This window comes from Curcuma longa, chromosome 17 (genome assembly GCF_044706935.1).
Source record: "Curcuma longa cultivar G26 ecotype Majalengka, Jawa Barat chromosome 17, ITB_CL_G26_1.1, whole genome shotgun sequence".
In the NCBI taxonomy this organism is placed as follows: Eukaryota; Viridiplantae; Streptophyta; class Magnoliopsida; order Zingiberales; family Zingiberaceae; genus Curcuma; species Curcuma longa.
This window is the reverse complement of record NC_133877.1, coordinates 587,737-607,398: the sequence shown is the minus strand read 5'-3', so window position 1 is coordinate 607,398 and position 19,662 is coordinate 587,737. Positions and strand designations below refer to the sequence as shown.

Genomic DNA, 19,662 nt, shown 5'->3' with positions numbered 1-19,662 from the left:
AAAATGCTGGAATTTGCTGGAATTGTATGCTGTCCACTCGCGCAGGATGAAATGGGGGGCTGCTGGGCTCTATCCGACCGACTAGAGCTTCCGCAGATGGCTGTGGCTTGAGGTTGCTGAGGCGTTGAAGGGCTGCTGTACGTGAGGGAGATGGCTGGCTGTGGTGTTCGTGAGGGAGGCGTGGAGGTTGCTCTGAGGTTGCTGCTGTGGCTGATGGCGTGAGTGGAGGATTTGCTGTGAGTGGAGGCGTGAGATTGAGAGGGAGTTATGTGAGTGGGGAGGGCTGTGAACTAGCTGCTGAAGGAAAGGTGGGCGTGAGTGGAGAGATGGAGTTGTGGCGTGAGTGGGTTGGCTACGTGGTGGAGTTGTGAGGTTGTGTGAGTGGATGGTGAGGATGTTGTGGGTGGAGGCGTGAGGAAGATGGGAGAGGAGCGTGAGTGGCTTGAGAGATTCCGGATTGGGAGCTCCTCTTCTCAATCTTTTTGTACCCTTTTTCTCCACCCTCCATTTTTTGGATGTAAGGTTCAGATTCATTGTAGATATCCTCCTTGCCTTTAGTAACCTAGATTCAAATGAAGAGTTGAGATTAAGTCTTCATTATGATGCCCAACTTAGTGCTTGATGTGCCACTTAGACCTTGATGACCAAGCTGCCCTACAAATCAAATTGGATGAAACATGAGGTTAAAAATATAAAAAAATTCAAATATAATCAAAATACATCCAATTAACAATTATGTGTCATCCAAGGCATAAATGTACACTTAAAACCTTAAAATTCTTTATTAATGATGTCAATTTGATCATCAATGTTGTTAATCATCACCAAGTTACATCATTGTACCTAAAGTTGGGATGAACCCAAATTTAATAATTGAGTTGATTTCATGATTATAAGTTTTTAACATCAGCCCATTCCCATTTTTAGCGAAATGAATCAACTAATTCTTTTATTTAAGTAAGAGAGATGTTGAATAAAGAAATAGATCCAGAGGCTAAAAGAACTTGTCTTGAGCAATTGCAAGAACTGAGATCATTGTTGTTCCTGCTATAGTAGATGCTATCACATATACAATCATATGATCTCTTTCATGATTTTGTCCAATCATGATAAGTTGTTTACTTTTGGATAATAGTAGATGGAACAACTTTATAAGGGGGCCCTATTAAAATCCATAAATATTATGCTTGCCTTTGCATGAAATAAAATTTTAGGTGCAGGAAGTTCTTAACACAAATTGGCAAAAGGTGTCAATTATTTTGTCGATATATATATATATATATATATATATATATATATAGATAGATATAGCAAAAATTCTCTAAACCCTTGTCGTTTTGTTTATAGTTTTTTTTTTTCATTTTGTGGGAATTTATTACTTATATGCTGTTCTTAGTAATAGACATATAGGCATACACATCCTCAATTCAACACAAGAAAAAGCATTCCCCTCATATAATATATTATAGTAACAATAGACTATGAAATATTATAAGATAATAAATTGCACCTATATTATATGAAAATTTAAACATTGAATAGAATTATATATTCTATTTCTTATACTAGTACTTCTAATAATAATTCTAGATGATTATTTTAAATCTAAATAACATTTTAAGAATATTTTATAATTTAGTTTGTATTTAGGTTTCTTCTTCTAATTATTATTTTTTCACTTTTTTCTTGAAGTAGAGAAGTGAGCTTTAAAACTAACTTTTATCTTTAGTAACCTTTTTTTCTTCTTATATTTTAGAAACTCATTTTGAAGAATGCAATTTTCAAACATGGTCTAAAATCTATCCTTTTTCAATATGGAATGTAGAAATTGGGTAAAAATGTTCCAACCAATAGGGAATTAGTGATTCACTTTTTTTTTCTTATATGGATGACATTAGTGATGACACTTTAGAAATCACAAGGTTGAAAACATACATCTCAAAGCAAGGATTTGGGTGTTATGAAGTGTTTTACACATTTAGTGGTTGCACAACTAAGGGGAGACATATATATCATAGAAGTATGTGTTTGAAGTAAATATAGGAGCTATATCTGTTCAAGTTCTTGTGAATCTAAGCATTAAACTAATGTGACGACAGGGGAGCCGTTAACAGATTCTTCAACTAAGTACTTGAAATTTAGTGGTTTAATGGATTTACTAGTTGCTTGAATCTTCATGCCAAGACCATTGGGAGGATCCTCTAAGGTTTCTTTTTTTTTTTTCAAGAATTGCCACGGGTAAGAGCATCTATATTGTGATCGAGGTCATCTTTAGGTTATAGGGTATATTGCTATAGATTGATGACAGCTTGACCAATAGGTCTGGAAATTCTATTTTAGGGTTTATGGCTTGTTTTGTGCTACTTTAATGAAATTTCAATTGAGATTCCAATTAGTTATTGGCTCTTCATTGTAGGAGCATTCTAAAGGTTTAGAGATGCCTTGGGGTGAATGTGGAATCTATGGGGGGCATATTGTTAGTAGAGAAAGTTTGTTCTTCGGATATTTTTTATATTTTAAGGAGTGCTCGTGTTGAAGTTTGCCTTGTCCACTAGTATTGAAAGAGGAATCTATAGCACTTTACAAGTCTCTAATATAAGATGGGTAGTGGATTATTTTCAATTTTTTGCCATGTTATATAAACTTAGATTTTCTCATGGAATCTCTGCTTATGTCGATTTACATTAAATTGCTCTTTTTTTTGTTATTCTATCATAGAAAACAAAGATTTTACCATTTATTCTTGTTGTAGAGGTGATTCAATGATCTAGCAGCATTGATTTAATATTACAAATGTGAGATTTGGGAGGGTGGATTTAAAATAGTGCTAAGAGAGGCATTGATTATGTTAGAGATACTTGCAATTGCAACATTTGCCATAAAAATATTATTTTCATAATTAAATATTTTTTAACAAATAATTGTACTAAAGATGTGATACTATATAAGAAAAAAAAACCAATAAATAATATTTTCAATATTTTATTAGGAACCTGAAATCATATTATAATAGGTTTATAATGAAAAATAATAGTTCAATCACTAAGTTTTTTATATTTTAAGGTAAGAATAACACAAAATATTATATTTTACAAATTTATAAAATACTAAAAAATAATATGCAAATATATGATTTATTTTAAATTTTACTTAATAATGCATTTTATTCTAATTGTCTATTATATAGTCATTGTTTTACTTAAAGCTAAAAGTCTAACTATACTTTTATCAGAACAATATAGGATTACTTTGCAAAGCAACCAAACACTAAACTAGTTTTGATGGTGCATTTTAACTTAGTTTTTTTTTTTCATATGTGCACTTGTAATGTCCATCACCGTGGTACTGCTTGTTTGTGTTTTGCTGCTACAATTGCTAATTGCCTTTTTTATTCTTTTTCTTTTCTATCTTTTATTTGTGATTTATCATTTTCCTTTGGGAGCAAACTGCTGAAGTAATCTATATCTACGGTAATTCTTCCACTTAATGTTTAGGTCTGACATGCAAGAATATGCCCAACAATTAACATAACGCTTTGCATTTGGAATAGTTAATCAAAACCGCTTGTCTTCATCTAGTTCTTCCATCATTTTCAAACATGATGTGGTTTCATCTATATAGCGAATGGAAATCATTCATTTTCTTCAAACTTATCATTGTGGGTTCTTTCTAATGTTTCATGGTTGAGATACTCTCAAGGTTCGAAATCTCGAGCCATGTCGAAGTTTCGGTCTTTGATTGGAACGATACTATTTCAGTATCGTGCCAATGTTTTGATGCATGATGCCGATAATGTACTAGAGTTGAAGAAGGAAAGAGATGAAACATAGGAAGGAGACATTATCTATGTCGAGTATGATTTTGAATCTTGTACCATGCTGATAAAACGGTCAAAACATATCATTTTGATAAATTATCAAAAACTATCATTTAGCACAGACACTCTCTTGTTCCTTTGTTTCATCTCCTTCCTTCTTTAACCTTCAATATGTCATCGACATCATGCATGAGACATTGGCATGATATTGGAACAGAATCTTTCCGGTCAAAGACCAAAACTATAGCACGATTCGAGATTTTAAATTTTGATGTCGAGTGATATCGAGTTTCGATGATTTACCGAAATGATACGTTTTGACCGTTTCGCTCGGTATGGTACGCGATTTCAAACCATGGATACTCTATTTGAATTTTGTTAGGAACTATACTATTTAGAGACTTGAGATGCACCTATTCTGTGTGTTGGTATTCATACTCACATGCTCAGCTGGAGATTATATTTTCTTCTAACTTATATTGCTTCCTTTTTCAATGGCTTCTAAGTTTTTTTTTTTGAAATGCTTTTATTAGCTGATTTGCAAGGAACAGACAATTTACTCCCCTTTTTTAGAAGGGATTTTGAGCATAGGAAATCATATCAGTCTCCATCTGGTGTGGAAGGCTCTGAGTTTCATGAAGAATTAACATTTGGTGTTCCCACCCACTTCAAGAATGATGGTTCTTTTCTCTACTTGCTTAGTCATGCAATTTCACCTCCATCTATTGAGTCTGTTTGCCAATGGCTTTTGGAATTGGAGAACGGAAGATATTCAAACAATACCCATGGTTGGTTCTCTGTAGAATGATTTATTCTCTTATTTTGTTGGCAATAACTTCATGTTTTGTTCTTTCAGGTAATTCTATAGCATTCCTCCCACAAGCATTGCGACATCATTCTTTGAAGTTGCAGAGTAGTTCTAAGGATGCTAACAAAGAGATAAGTTGCCTTCATGGAATAAGCAAGGATCGACCAAGTAATATTTCTGGAAGTGATTCTTCTGGAACTACACCAGAAAATAATGTTTCTTTACTTGTGGAACAAGATAAGTGTCATTCAAGTCATGACAACATAAAATATCTGTTGGTTGCTGATCATGTTCATACTGTTACTTCTGGAAAACATGAATTTTCTAGTTCTTTTGTGATGGAAAACATTTCATGTAGTAGTTCCCAAGATGTTTCCCAGTCTCAGATATCAGGCCCAGATACCAAATTGACTCTTACTCCTCTTAGTCAAATTGGTTTTTGTGATCCTGCAAGTATTGGTTGTGGTCAACAACTAACCATAATGAGTGTTGAGGTCAGTTCATTTTCTATGAACTGCATAGATTTATTTTTGCCCCTTATGATTTCATTGTTTATTGTGTAACTTTTTTTTGAAGAACCATCTAATAATCATTTTATCATCAGGTTCAGGCAGCATCTAGAGGTGATCTCCAACCTGATCCACAATTTGATGAAATTAATATGATAGCTCTTGTAGTTCAAGAGGATTCATGTCAGTCATTAGCAGTTCATGTTTTAATACATGACAACAATGCTGAACCACAAAGGTGATTCTTTTATCCTTTTATTGCATTCCTCTGAATCTTCTAATCCAATGCAAATAGTTTAGTGTCTTTCCTACACATCAATTCCCTTGTTGATAAACACAAATTTTAGAATGGAGTTCTCCAAGTTACTGGATTCACAAATAAAGCATTGATTTTTTGCTTTCTACATTTGAAATAATCATTCCATTGAGTTTTTTTTTTTATATTTTTATTATTCAAATAGATTACTTGATAATAACATATGATAATGTGTATTATATATGATAATTTTAAAATATTTTTTATTATATCTATATTTATAGATGTGTGTAGTGATTTTTAGGCAAAGAGAAGTTATGTTGGCTTTTTGATTGAACTTTGTTATATCTACTAAAGATAGTTTGTTTCCTCATTCAATTTCTATGTTAAAGTCCTCTTTATATTTATTAGAATCTTCTATTTGTCTCCTATTTAAAGGAAGCGTAGAGAGAATTGCACAATTTTTTGTCATTGTTTTTTGGATAAAGGTAAATTGTATTATCCAGTAAATTGTAAAATTGTTCATACAAGCCCAACCATCTAAAGCTGGACTGTTAATGATCCCTCAAAGGGAGAGCAGCCCAACTCCTTGGCAGCCCGGTCTACTCTGGGCTTTAAGTACAGTCCCCATCAAGCTTCCAGGTTTCAGTCCCAGCAATGGCCCAAAATCCTGGGCATATCTCCAAGCACCAGTCTGGTATGGTCAGCCCAACCTACAACCTATAAGCCCACTGGTTTTGGCTCCAAGAAGGTAGCCTTGTGGAGTTCAAATTTTGAAATCGAATTTGCCTCCACTTTGCACGCTTCCCCAAGCCCCTTGTGCGTGTGCTCAGTACGTGATAGCCCTCGCCACCAGCTCGAGCAGGCCACTGAGCTCCGGTCACCCAACAAGGTAGATGGAGCAACTCCGGTCAACTACTGCCCAACACTAGTGGTGGCCAGCAGCAGTCAGAGGAGCTCTGACCTCTCCTCAGTCAAAGGAGGCAGCAAGAGGGGCTCTTGTCATTCCTGGCGTTGTAGTTCCACCAGCAACAAGTTGTATGGGGCGGATAGTGAAGAGGAGGCTGACTAGGTCCGGTTTTCCCCTTGGCCCTTCCAACCAGCTGCGAACTCCGGACATTTTCACTATATCTCGCTGCCAAGACATTGTGGCAAGACCAAGGAAGGGCCATAGGGAGGCGGCAAGGAGGCCCCATGCTACTTCTTCCTCACTGCCGGCCATGGCAGTTTGCTGGCGTGACCGTTGTCCATCCCCTCCATCGGCCAAAGATGGCAGCTGCTGCAGCCTCATACTGCAGCATCCCTTGGGTTACCTTCAGCCGTTACCAAGGCCACAAATCTCGATGTCTCTCGGCAACCTTTTTGGTGAACTCAGTCACCATACAGTAGCATGGGATGAAAGGTTTGGATCTCCTCGTTTTGATGACAACACCGGAAGCTCCAAGGCAGGCTGAGAGCTTCTCTCCATAGCCCTGTCACCTAAACGGGACAACAATCTTGCCTCGTTTTGATGCTATTGTTAGATATGTAAATAGTGTTAGTGCAATCGTGCCTCTTGTGATCAAGATCGATAATGCATTTTGATGTTTGGGCAAATAATTTTAAGTTAAAATGATATTTGCATTTAATATGTGTATGAGGTCATGCACAACTTAATCAAGATATGCATGGAGGGTTGCTAGGTGTGGCCAAGGTTATTTGATAATCCATGGAGATTGGAGAAGGAAACTATATGATATTTGAGGTACCATGGGACAAGGAACATCTGACTGCAATTCAGCTGGAGGAGGTGGACTACGTAGGTAAAGGCACAAAAAATGACACGTGAAGTGAGTTAAGGGCTCGAGTGCATTTGAGGGATGAGTAGAAGAGGACCTCGCGGCAAGGTAAAACTCCTCGATGAGTTGAGGATTGTGAGACATCTACATGGGAGAAGATAGATCTCAACTTAGGCAGACTAATGGTCGAGTCAACTAATTAATCGACTTTAAGTGAATCAACCATGTTTTATTTTGGGGGCATGTTTGGTGTCAACCCGCTAATGAGGCAAGTCATTCAATTAATGGTAGTTGACTCAAGTTGATTAGCTAATGAACAGAAGTGCGTCTGTTTGTGGCTAAGTCAATTAGAGAGCCAACTAATGTCTAGATCCAATCAAGTGTTGCTATAATAGAAAAGTTAGAGAAAACCATTGATGAGAAAAAGATGCATGACAACAATTGGATGGCTTAATGGTTATAATACATTGATGGTGCATTCCGGTCGATTGATTGACATTAGCAGAATAGAACGGTCAAGAACAAATGATGATGGATGAAGGCTATAAAAAAGGAAGTTATGGAGTGTATTCAAAGGCTAACATTCCTAGATATAATTGTTGAAATTATGAGCCTAAATTGTATACTTCTTAATTTTAGGCTTCACTTGTAATCATCCAAAGTTCTTGTAAGACGTTTCTCCACTTTCAGATATTGTTCAAGAAGGAGAAAATATTGTGTAGTAGGAATGAGGTTTGGAACCATGTTAAATTAAAGTGTTAGCTTGTTTTCTCTTGTTAATTTCATTTTCTCTGTGTACCTGTATTGAATAAACTTTGCTAAGGCTTTAACAAACTTTGCTAACAAATAGTAGGGCAAAAGTCAAAAGAGCACCTTATTTTTCCAAATGTTAAGTAACATAACATATGTTTTACCAAAACATCTAAAGGATTCTCCATTTAAACTCTTATGTTATAAATACCCTCAAACCAAACCAGCTACTATACTTTTGTACACTAGCCTAAAATTAACTGTTTGATTACTTAACCAATCTAATGCACATTCCTAAGTAGACTTATGTCGCAGTTTTCATTAAAACTGATGTGTGATTTCATCAAAAATATTTAAAATATATCTTTAAAAAAATAAAAAGGAAAAGTGATATAAATTCTCTCATAAATTTTTAAAACTACTACATGAATTATAAATTATAAAATTATTAAATATAAAATTTTTAAAAAGAAATATATAAAAATTATAAAAAAAAGCATATAACAATTTTTGCCAAAATTGCTATATGATCATTTTTTGTTCAAATTTTGAATCTGAATATATAGATGTGCTCTCTGAGACAATTAGAATTGAACCATTTTAAAGTGACCAAATGACTCAAAAATGGTTTTGTACAATTTTGGGGAAAAGTATTATACGATCATTTTCTGCCCAAAATTTGAATCTAAATATATAGATAAATTTTGGGGGGCCATTAGAGTTCAACTATGCTTTCGAAGTAACCAAATGATAAATTATACTTTGGCCAAGACTACTATATGGTTATTCTCTATTAAAATTTGAATCTAAATATATAGATACACTTTAGAAGGCCATTGAAGTCCAATTATTCAAAATTGCTAGATGTAGCAATATTTATCAAAATTTAATATGTAGCAATTTTAACTTTGTAAAACTGCTACATTATTATTTTAAAGTCATTTAGTCACTTTGGAAATGTGGTTGGATTCCAATGGCCTCTTATAATGCATCTATAGATTCATATTTAAATTTTGAACAAAAAATAACCATGTTGTAATTTTGTCTCAAACTACTACATCGACCTTTCTGAAATCGTTTGGTCACTTTGAAAGCATGGATGGACTGAAGAAGTCGGCAAACTTGGGCTAAAGCGATTAGGAAGTCAATCTAATGTTGGATCTTGTCTTCTGATCGGTGACAGATCAGTCAGTTGATGGTAGATTCAATCAATGATGATAGATTCAATCAATTGATTGGTGATAAATCAATTGATCAACAAGTGGAGTTTGAAGAGGATTAAAGGCTATATAAAGCGGAGTAAGATGGATATTTGAAGGTTGATAAAATATAGATTTGTTAGATTTTATTGAGTCTCACATCTTGTAATCCTTTAAGCCTTTCTCTTAATCTTCTTGTAGTTCATCTTATAGATGTTTCTCCACTTTCGGAGGTTATTTTGAAGGAGAAAATAGTGGATTTCCAGTAGTGACTCATTGACGAGTTATAAGCCATGGGTAGGAACAAAGGTTTTGAACCATGTACATCTCCTTATTAGTGATTGTGGAAAGATAAGTGTGTATGATTTTTTTTCGCTGCTAATGAAAATTGTGTGATCTTGCTAAGCTTGTCGAACCACGTCAAGACAAGTGTTTATAATTTTATTTTGCTGCTAATGAAAATTGTGTGATATTGCTAAAGCTTGTAGCAAGAATAATATTAGCAATAGTGGATTTCCAATAGTGATTCATTGACAAGTTATAGGTCGTGGAGTAGGAACAAGGGTTCTGAGCCACGTTACACCTTGTTGTTAGTGATTTTGGTAAGACAAGTGTGTCCTCCTTGTTAGTGATTGTGGCAAGACAAGTGCGTATGATTTTATTTCGCTGCTAATGAAAATTGTGTGACCTTGCTAAGCTTGTAGCAGGAGTAGTACTAGTTTGTAATCGCAGGGAAAATTGCTATTTAACCCTTGTCTAGCTCATCAAGTCATCCATCACACCAGTCCCAACAGATTTTGACCATTGGGAACACTGAGTTTTTTGATAAGATCTCTTGATCTTTTATCACTGGACATCATTCTTCATTTTGAAAAAGAATTGCAACTATCTAAATCTTGAGATCAAGGCTTTTCTTTAGATCAAAAAGCTCTTATTCAGTAGCCTTATTTCACCTGTGGTGATCTCTAGGGTGAGTTTAAGTTTATCGTTTCCCTAGGGTGAAACAATAACAAATACACACATTAAACGAGGAAGAGAAAGACCAAAGAAGACTTGGTTAGTAATGACAAAATAGAATAAAATTTATTTAAATATAGATAATGATATAGTAGGGGATATAATCCAATGACGTAGAAGGATTCATATAGCTGACCTTATTTAGTAAGATAAGACTTGGTTGTTGTTCTAAGAGATTTGTGATTTTCAGAGATATTTTAGAGGCGTTCTTATTGTTATTGAGCAGATTTAGAGGCTTTTCTAATATGTTGTAGGGCTTTCTTGCTCATGTCCTTTCTAGGGTTGTAGAAGTTTACTTCACTGCATTTTGTAGAGTGATGTTAGTATTTTTTTCCAATCAATCCACAGCACACACAACAGGCCAGGAACATATAGGTTTGAACCAAATCAACCTTCGTGTTACTGTTGTGTTATTCTTATCCTCCCTTTTTCTGCTGCTTGTCATTTTGATAAACACATGCACTTGTTTCCTCTAGCCATTAGTCTCTCATTCACTAATACCATATTTAAAAGCTGCTGCAATTAATATAAAGCTAGTGCAACTAGAATGAATCTAACTATATTATTCTAACCTTCAACCAACTTGTAGCTGTCTTCATCTGCTTTGTTACTTGTCGATGACAGATCTTATTGTAAAGTTGAATAACCAGATGGGCATGACATATGGCTTGGTTTTCTTTTTTTTTTTTTTTTTTGTTGTTGTTCAGGAAGACAGATGACACATTGTTTTTTCCCCTTCTTTTTGGTTCAGGAAGACAGAAAGACTAAAGAAGACTTGGTTAGTAATGATAAAATAGAATAAAATTTATTTAAATATAGATAATGATATAGTAGGGGATATAATCCAATGATGTAGAAGGATTCATATAGCTGACCTTATTTAGTAAGATAAGACTTGGTTGCTGTTTTAAGAGATTTGTGATTTTCAGAGATATTTTAGAGGCGTTCTTATTGTTATTGAGAGGCTTTTCTAGTATGTTGTAGGGCTTTCTTGCTCATGTCCTTTCTAGGGTTGTAGAAGTTTACTTCACTGCATTTTGTAGAGTGATGTTAGTATTTTTTTCCAATCAATCCACAGCACACACAACAGGCCAGGAACATATAGGTTTGAACCAAATCAACCTTCGTGTTACTGTTGTGTTATTCTTATCCTCTCTTTTTCTGCTGCTTGTCATTTTGATAAACACATGCACTTGTTTCCTCTAGCCATTAGTCTCTCATTCACTAATACCATATTTAAAAGCTGCTGCAATTAATATAAAGCTAGTGCAACTAGAATGAATCTAACTATATTATTCTAACCTTCAACCAACTTGTAGCTGTCTTCATCTGCTTTGTTACTTGTCGATGACAGATCTTATTGTAAAGTTGAATAACCAGATGGGCATGACATATGGCTTGGTTTTCTTTTTTTTGTTGTTGTTGTTCAGGAAGACAGATGACACATTGTTTTTTCCCCTTCTTTTTGGTTCAGGAAGACAGTTTGCATCTCCAGGAAATTTGGTTTTCTAACTTTCAATCTTTATTCTGAAAATTGAAAATAGATTTATTTTTGATGTGCACTGTGATCAGAATCTCTAGTGTTTTTTTAATTATTAGATTTATTTTTGCGTACAATAGACTTCCCGGGGATCCCGCATTGGCGGGAGCTTCGTGCACTAGGCTGTTTTTTTTTTTTTTTTAGGTATGAAACATTTTGAAGTCTCTTTTTGTATGGTCTTAGTAGGTTTCATTACTATTTGAACCATGTCTTCAAATATACGGTAATGGATAAATATTTGTATGTTAGATAACTGTTTATTTGTTACCAATCATTGACCACATTTGGGATGTTAGACATGGTTTCTCCCTCATACAGTTTTTTATTCTCCTTTATGTTTTCCCATTTTTGCTGATGGTATATATGAGAAATAGAAGGAATGCTTCTAGACTTCACGAGTATGATTTGTATGACTTTACTGCAACTTTTCATCTTTTTACATGGAGTTGCAACTTGCAAGTATATAGACAACTTGTTATTAATGGTTCTAGGGATCTATTTGATCCCTGGTACCCTCCTCTATTTAGTGCTTTACTGAGTAATAGATCCCATCGATCAGTGAGAAGAAGCTAGTAAAGCTTTCTCTTCATGTTTCTCAATAGGATGTGCTGTACTTACAGTTAACATACTGAATTATTCATCATTTTTTTTTTTGCAGAAATAAATACAGAAGAGCTGGTTGGGAAATCTGTAGTTTTATTGAGGAAAAACAACTCCTCCTCCATTTTGCAAAGATTATTTCTTCTGTTGATCCGGATATTCTAATGGGATGGGAGATCCAAGGTGGATCTCTTGGGTTTGTTGTTGAAAGAGGTGGATACATGGGTATAAATTTAATCAACATCATTTCTAGGACACCTGATTTCGAGTTCAGCCAAAGAATTGGAGATTCAGCTAATCCTGAATCATTTAATGAATTTTCTGAAGCTTCAATCACTAATGGGCTTCAGGATGGATGGGCACATTCTCTTGCCAATGAGTTACATGTTGTTGGGAGAATTGTGCTTAATCTATGGAGGCTCATGCGTTCTGAAGTTAAGCTAAACATGTACTCTATTGAAGCTGTTACTGAAGAAGTATTAAGAAGAAAGATCCCATCAATTCCTTGCAAAGTACTGAATCACTGGTTTTCAAGGGGTCCAGAACGGTTAAGATATCGGTGTATTGAGCATATCATAAAGATGACTAAGCTAAATCTTGAGATAATAAATCAACTAGATATGGTAGAGACCATTATATTTTATTATATATTTACTGATCTAGATCTTTCCTTATTGGGAGTCATAGCCATTGGCTGGCAATACCTTTTAATTATGATAAACAATTTATTTATAATGTTAGAGGACTCATTGTTTTTAGTTTCTATTTTTAACCACTATATTGCTGCAAGCTCTTTTAAGCAATGTGAGGGGGACTCAAATTCTATATTATTCCCTAAAGAATTGCTAATTCATCAGATAATTGATCTTAATTAAGTGTCCTATGGATTCTTTATGCCTTTCTGTTTGCATTAATTGATTTTTTACTGACTTTGGTTTTGTTTAAGCATAAGATATGTTTTATTTGATTTCTTGTTTAGGGTTTTCATTAGCTATTTGTTTTACCTGTCTTCTTTGCTGCGTTCTTGGTCCTCTGAGATGATTCAGCCTTTTTTCTGCTCTATGGTAAGAAAGAACAACACACACCTCTGTTATTATTTTATTGATAAATTATTGGATTAAAGTTGAATGTTACACAGACCAATTCAAGTTTTTGATAAAGCCAACTTTACAAGAATATGGGAATTTCAACTTGGACTAGTAGAAACTGGGATTCTTTTGCTTTTGGCAATGATTGTACCTATTTTGTTTGCAGATAAACAGGACGTCTGAGCTTGCCCGTGTGTTTGGCATCGACTTTTTCTCCGTTCTTTCTCGAGGTTCACAATTTCGAGTTGAGTCTATGCTTTTGAGGTTGGCTCATACGCAGAATTATCTTGCTATTTCTCCTGGAAGTCAACAGGCATGTAAGCCAATAGTTTCAATTCATTTGCAAAATCATAGTGCTTTCCTTCCAATGATTATCAGTATGCTTTCATATCCACTGTTTCTTTTACTATTTCCTCAAAAAAATTTTGATTATATATCGCAAAGCTGGGGGAATAATAAATTTATTACCTGGAAATTTTAATAATGGACTTTGAACTAATGAATGTTCTTCACATTCATTGAGAACAATTGCATGAAAAAAGAAAGGCTTGAAATTTATTTACCTGAGAAGTTTCTTATTTGTCTGGAAATTTTAATAGTTAGACTATCATTTATTGCAATGCTTTGGCAATGAGTTGGCAATTTGGACTTGCACTTGGGGGTAAATAAATGGGTATTGCATGATTTAAAATCTTGGTCCTGTACTATCTCATTGAAGGATCGTTACTATAAATTTTTGAAATCATATTGAGTTGTGGATAGTAAGTTTCAGCAAAAAGTTTTAAAATATGTCGAGAGGATTCCTATCTTGGAATTGTTATCTAATAATATAATATGATTAATGAAGCACATTCATAATGATTCATAGCAAAAACATTAAGTTTTTAGTTTACCTTAAACAGAAAAGGTTAGAATATTGTCGTATTGTAGTTACTTGTTGACTTCGACTTGATCGCATTGACATAATTGAAGTAAAAAAGAGAGAATAAAAAAACACACTATGTGAAGACAAGAAGAGGAAAATGATTTTTGGTTTGACAATTCTACTTGTCGCTATGGTCTCCACCTTCATCATTGAATATCTATATTGATGCAACATATTTGTTCTTCTTAGTCACCATTGAGTCTAAACACACTAGTTGGCTCTAAGTCTCTATGATGCAAATTAGGAAGCAAATTAGGCATTTAATTTTTAAAAGTTTTAGACCTCAATGAAGTTTATTTTGGTTAAACTTTTTTTATAGACTATGTTAATTTTACTACTTTTTAAGGATTTTTACTATGATTTTATTTCTTTTCTAGAATATTTTTTTTGATTTTTTTTTCTTGAGTTGGAGTCATTAAAAGGGACACCAATCTTTATATGTTAATCATCTTCCCATTTATTAATATTTTTCAATGTCATTTTTGATTCACTGAACACATCTAAGGCTCATTACTATAGTGCATGTTGTTTGTAGATGATATTATTTTGATCGATGAGACACATGAAAGAGTAAATGCTAAGCTTGAATATTAATGGGAGATATTGAAAGTTAAAAGTTTTAGATTTAATAGAGTAAAGATAAAATATATGAAATTTAAATTTAGTAGTAGTAAACGTAGTAAGATAATTGTTAAAATAGAAGATGACAACTTATTGGTCACTAAAAATTTTAAGTATCTAGGATTGTTTTTGTAAAAGGATGGAGGAGTTGATAAAAATATTTTACATTAGATACAAATAAGATGGTTGAAATGGAGGAAGACATTAGGTATTCTTTATGATCATAAGACACCTCTAAAGATTAAAGAAAAGTTTTATAAAATAATGGTTAGACATGATATATTATATGCAGTTGAATGGTGGACTATGAAGCAAACACACGAGCAGAAGATGAGAGTTGCAGAGATGAGAATGTTAAAGTGGATATGCGGAGATACAAGAATGAATATGATAAGAAATAAGAATATTAGAGAGAAAGAGTTCTACCTATTGAGGAAAACTTCGAGAGATACATTTAAATAGTTTGAACATATACTTAGGCGATTAATAAATGCCCTAGTTAAGGAGTGTAGGGACATGACAAATATGCACATAAATGAGGGGGACCCAAAAAAACTTATTAGCAATGATAAAATAGATAAAATTCATTTAAATATAAATGAAGTTTTTAAAAAAATCTTGTCATTTATTTCAATAACCTTGCTTCTTTTATATACAAATTACATACTCCTATTTAAAAAATTAAAATCACATAATATCTCCTAATCAATTATAGCTATTATCAAATCAAATCAAATCATCCTAATTATACAATATCAAATCAAATCTTCAATCTAGGTGGTTGATGCTTACCAACCCAAGAATCATGTTCATCTCACTTAGATTAGATCTGAACAAGGCCTTGGTAAGGATGTTAGTTGCTTGATGCTTTGATGGAATGTAGTTGAGGATGATTGACTGATCTTCAATTTTCTTGCTGATGAAATGTCGATCAATCTCCGCATGTTTAGTACAATCATGGTGTAGAGGATTCCTGACAATTACAATAGTTGACCGGTTGTTGCATAAGATTTGAGTAGGGCCTGATGTCTCAACTTTGAAATCATTTAACAACCGCTTTAGCCATATCCCATCGCAAATACCTGAGGCTAGTGCTCTAAACTCAGCTTTTGTACTACTTCTAGTGACCACAGTTTGCTTCTTGCTTCGCCATGTTACTAGGTTTCCCCAGATGAAAGAGCAATATCCTGATGTAGACCTTCTATCATTTGTAGATCCTACCCAACCAATATTAGTATATACTTCTAAAGTCTGCTATCTGATTTCTTGAACATAAGACCTTTCTCTGGATCTTTCTTTAGGTATCTCAATATACGATTCACTTCCTCCATGTGATCCATAGATGGATTACTTAGAAATTGACTCACCCGACTCACTGAAAAACTTATGTCCGGACGTGTATGAGTTTGGTAGATCAACTTTCCCACTAATTGTTGGTATTGCCCCTTGTCAGTCGCTAATTCATCAGTTCTAGGCATAAGCCAAGTATTGGGATCCACGGGAGTTTTAGCTGGCTTGCACCCACGCATTCTAGTTTCACGCAACAGATCAAGTATGTATTTCGATTGGGAAATAGATATGCCATTGTTGCTTCGTGTCACTTCCATTCCCAAGAAATACTTTAAGTGCCCCAAGTCTTTGATCTCGAATTCTTTAGACATGAGCGATTTGAGTCTTCTAATTTCGTCACTATAATTTCCTGAAAGGACAATGCCATCAACATATACAATCAAAACTGTGATTTTCCCATTTGGGAAGTACTTAGTGAACAAAGTGTGATCAACTTGTGACTGAGAGTATCCATCATTTTTAAATATTTTTGTGAATCTGTCAAACCATGCTCTCGGTGACTGTTTCAGCCTATACAATGCTTTTTTGAGTTTGCACACTTTTCTTTGTGTATCACTTGTCTCAAAGCCAACTGGGATGCCTATATATACTTCTTTAGTTAAGTCTCCATTAAGGAAGACATTTTTAACATCGAGCTGATACAGTGACCACTCCAAGTTGGCAACAATGGATAGTAGAACACGAATTGTGTTGAGTTTAGCCACCAAGGCAAAAGTCTCCTGATAATCAATTCCATATGATTGAGTATATCCTTTCGCCACTAAGCATGCTTTGTACTGGTCTATGCTCCCATCTGCTTTTTGTTTAACTAAGAACAATCACCTACACCCTATAGTTTTCTTTCTTAGTGGTAGCTTTGTTATCACCCACGTGCCCTTCTTTTCTAGTGCATTATATTCCTCAAGAGTCACCTTCTTCCATTCAGGAATAACAAGGTTGTTTTCAATCCTCCAGATTGATACTTCGGGCTACTTATTTTTGGTATGGAATAACCAAGATAATCATCTTTTCCTTGTCCGCTAATGAACATCATTATTGTGACCACTGAAGATAATTGTGGTCATTTAATTTGTGAATGGGAATTGAGTCAAAGTTTCTGGTTGAGTTAGGAAGTGCGACATCATGGGGTGATTTGGAGCAGAGTTGACTGTGGAAGAGTTTGCCGGCATTTGTTCGGAGTTCGACATGATTGGTTGTAGTCTCAGTAAGTTGACAGAGGTGGAAAAGACATTCTGACTGAAAGTTGTCGCCCTGAATGGTATGACAGAATTGGGCTTGCGAACATAAAAACTTCTAGCCTTTCACTGCTAGGAGTTACAAGGAAGAGACAAATTTGCCTTCGCACCAGGGCTGACCTCGAAGATTACAATCTCCGATGGTTGATAAAGATCGAAACCCTAGAGGTGGTGGGCAGCAGAAGGAAGGTGGCTTTGATACCATGAAGTTTTTTAGAAAATCATGTCGTATATTTCAATAACCTTGCTTTTTTATATACAAATTACATATTCCTATTTAATTAATTAAAATCATATAATATCTCCTAATTAATTACATCTATTATCAAATCAAATCTTCCTAATTATACAATATCAAATCAAATCTGCAATAAATCTGTCTGGATTGGTTCTCCACAATAAATAAGGATATAGTAGGGGATCGAACCCAATGGCGTAGGAAGATCTATATAGCCAACTCCATTTAGTGGGATAAAATTTACATTGTTATTGTTTTAATGTCATTTTTTATTCCTTTTGTGAGATTGATTTTGGTGCTGCATCAATTAGTATCAAAGCTGAATAAGTTCAATAGTTTTAGTAGTTTCTTCTTGGTACTCACCTCTTGTTTATTGTCCATGTTGTTACTACCACATCAGATTCCTCTCTCAGATCTAGTGACCTATGAGAGAAATATATCTAAACCCTTAGGACCACCTCTATAATTCCTTGGGCATTTGACCACATCGTTTATCTGCCATCTTACTCACGCCACTGAACTATTCGCCTTCACAAGAATAACAACTCACCGCCACCAGATCTAAGATTTTTCCTGAGGTGGCTTTCCCTTTCCTCCGACAAAGTTGCAAAGTCTGTTTTCTCTAGGAATCTGTTCTAGATCTGTGGCCACTCTTTTGTAGCATCACCATCTCTGCCTTCCTACAATCTATGACACTGCAACTCAACATGCATGGAGTCACTAGATTTATACAAAGGACACTGATCCAATTGGCATTATCCCTGCAACCAACCTATTGCTGCCCAGTTTGAAGAATCTCTGTGTGATATAGTCACCATCTAACGAGGCCCCTCAATCTCGCTTGCGTGCTCATCCTCTTGCCTCATCCAATGTCTCATCCATGCAAGATCACACCAGAAAAGTCATGGCTTTGTCTTCATGACCTACATGACAAGTGAAACTGGAGCAGTCATCTCCTCTTCCATTATGAACCAGGTGCTTCCTTTTCCTTCTCCTTAACTTTTCTCCCTTACAGCTACATTGCCGCAAAATCATCCTTGTCCTTACTTTCAGCACGAGAAGTCTCATCCTTGGTCTCTATCAACATCCACATCAAACTTTCCATGTATGAGCCTTGTCCTGTTGTCTTTCCTTCTGCATGTCTTTTAACAAGCTACCTCTATATTCAGTGGGTTATCACTGCAATATTCCTACTGCACTTGCATAGGGATGTTTTTTCTACTGGTGGATGTTCCATCATTGCCACCAACCTTGTTGTCGTGACTCCCTCACTGCATAAGTCTGCATCCTGGTGAACCATCTCCACTCCACTTGTGACAATTTGAAACATCAGCCTTGTGTTTGGCAAGAGCCAGTTCATAGCACCCCCATATGAGGAATGGGTCCACATGAGATAACCTCCTATGCAGAAACTTACCGGCCTTCTTCTGCAGTACTTCTGGTTCTCTCTGAGGATCATCACTTAATCCTCTTGCTTTGGGGAGACTTCAGATTAGGTGAAGACTCCAAGTGATTAGGCCTTCACCATGAAGATTTGAGCTTAGCAAGAGAAGGATTGGATTCCTTTTCTTTCAAAAGAGACTACCAATATCTGCAATCTAGTGCCTTAGAGAATTATTAAAGGAAAGATTGAGATCTTGTGCAAAATTGGGATCAGCCCAAGATAACTGTAAAATAAAAATTGTAAGGGTGATTAGAAAGGAGAAGATAAGAGGCCTTCTTCCATCAATTGTTTGAATTTTGATTATGATGACTACAATTGTGGTCTAGGACCTCTAGATTTGCATAATAGCGTTTAAATTGCTACCTCTCTTGTAAGAACCACCTCATGACTTAATGCTCACAAATTATAACTAGTTTAGATTATCTAGAGACTAGAAGAGGAGATTGAACATATTAAGTTTGGTGAAATATGATGCCTCTATTGTTAG

At 34.9% G+C, this 19,662-nt stretch overlaps 1 protein-coding gene across 1 annotated transcript in view; it reads left to right on the top strand.

The window, feature by feature from the left end:
• The window catches only part of LOC141811781 (DNA polymerase zeta catalytic subunit), a 40,497-nt gene that overhangs the window by 8,939 nt on the left and 11,896 nt on the right, over window positions 1-19,662 (top strand). Inside the window, exons 6-10 of the mRNA XM_074699834.1 lie at window positions 4,351-4,605; window positions 4,674-5,119; window positions 5,230-5,372; window positions 12,333-12,897; window positions 13,529-13,675. Coding sequence (XP_074555935.1) covers window positions 4,351-4,605; window positions 4,674-5,119; window positions 5,230-5,372; window positions 12,333-12,897; window positions 13,529-13,675 — 1,556 coding nt within the window. The remainder of the gene's footprint in view (window positions 1-4,350; window positions 4,606-4,673; window positions 5,120-5,229; window positions 5,373-12,332; window positions 12,898-13,528; window positions 13,676-19,662) is intronic.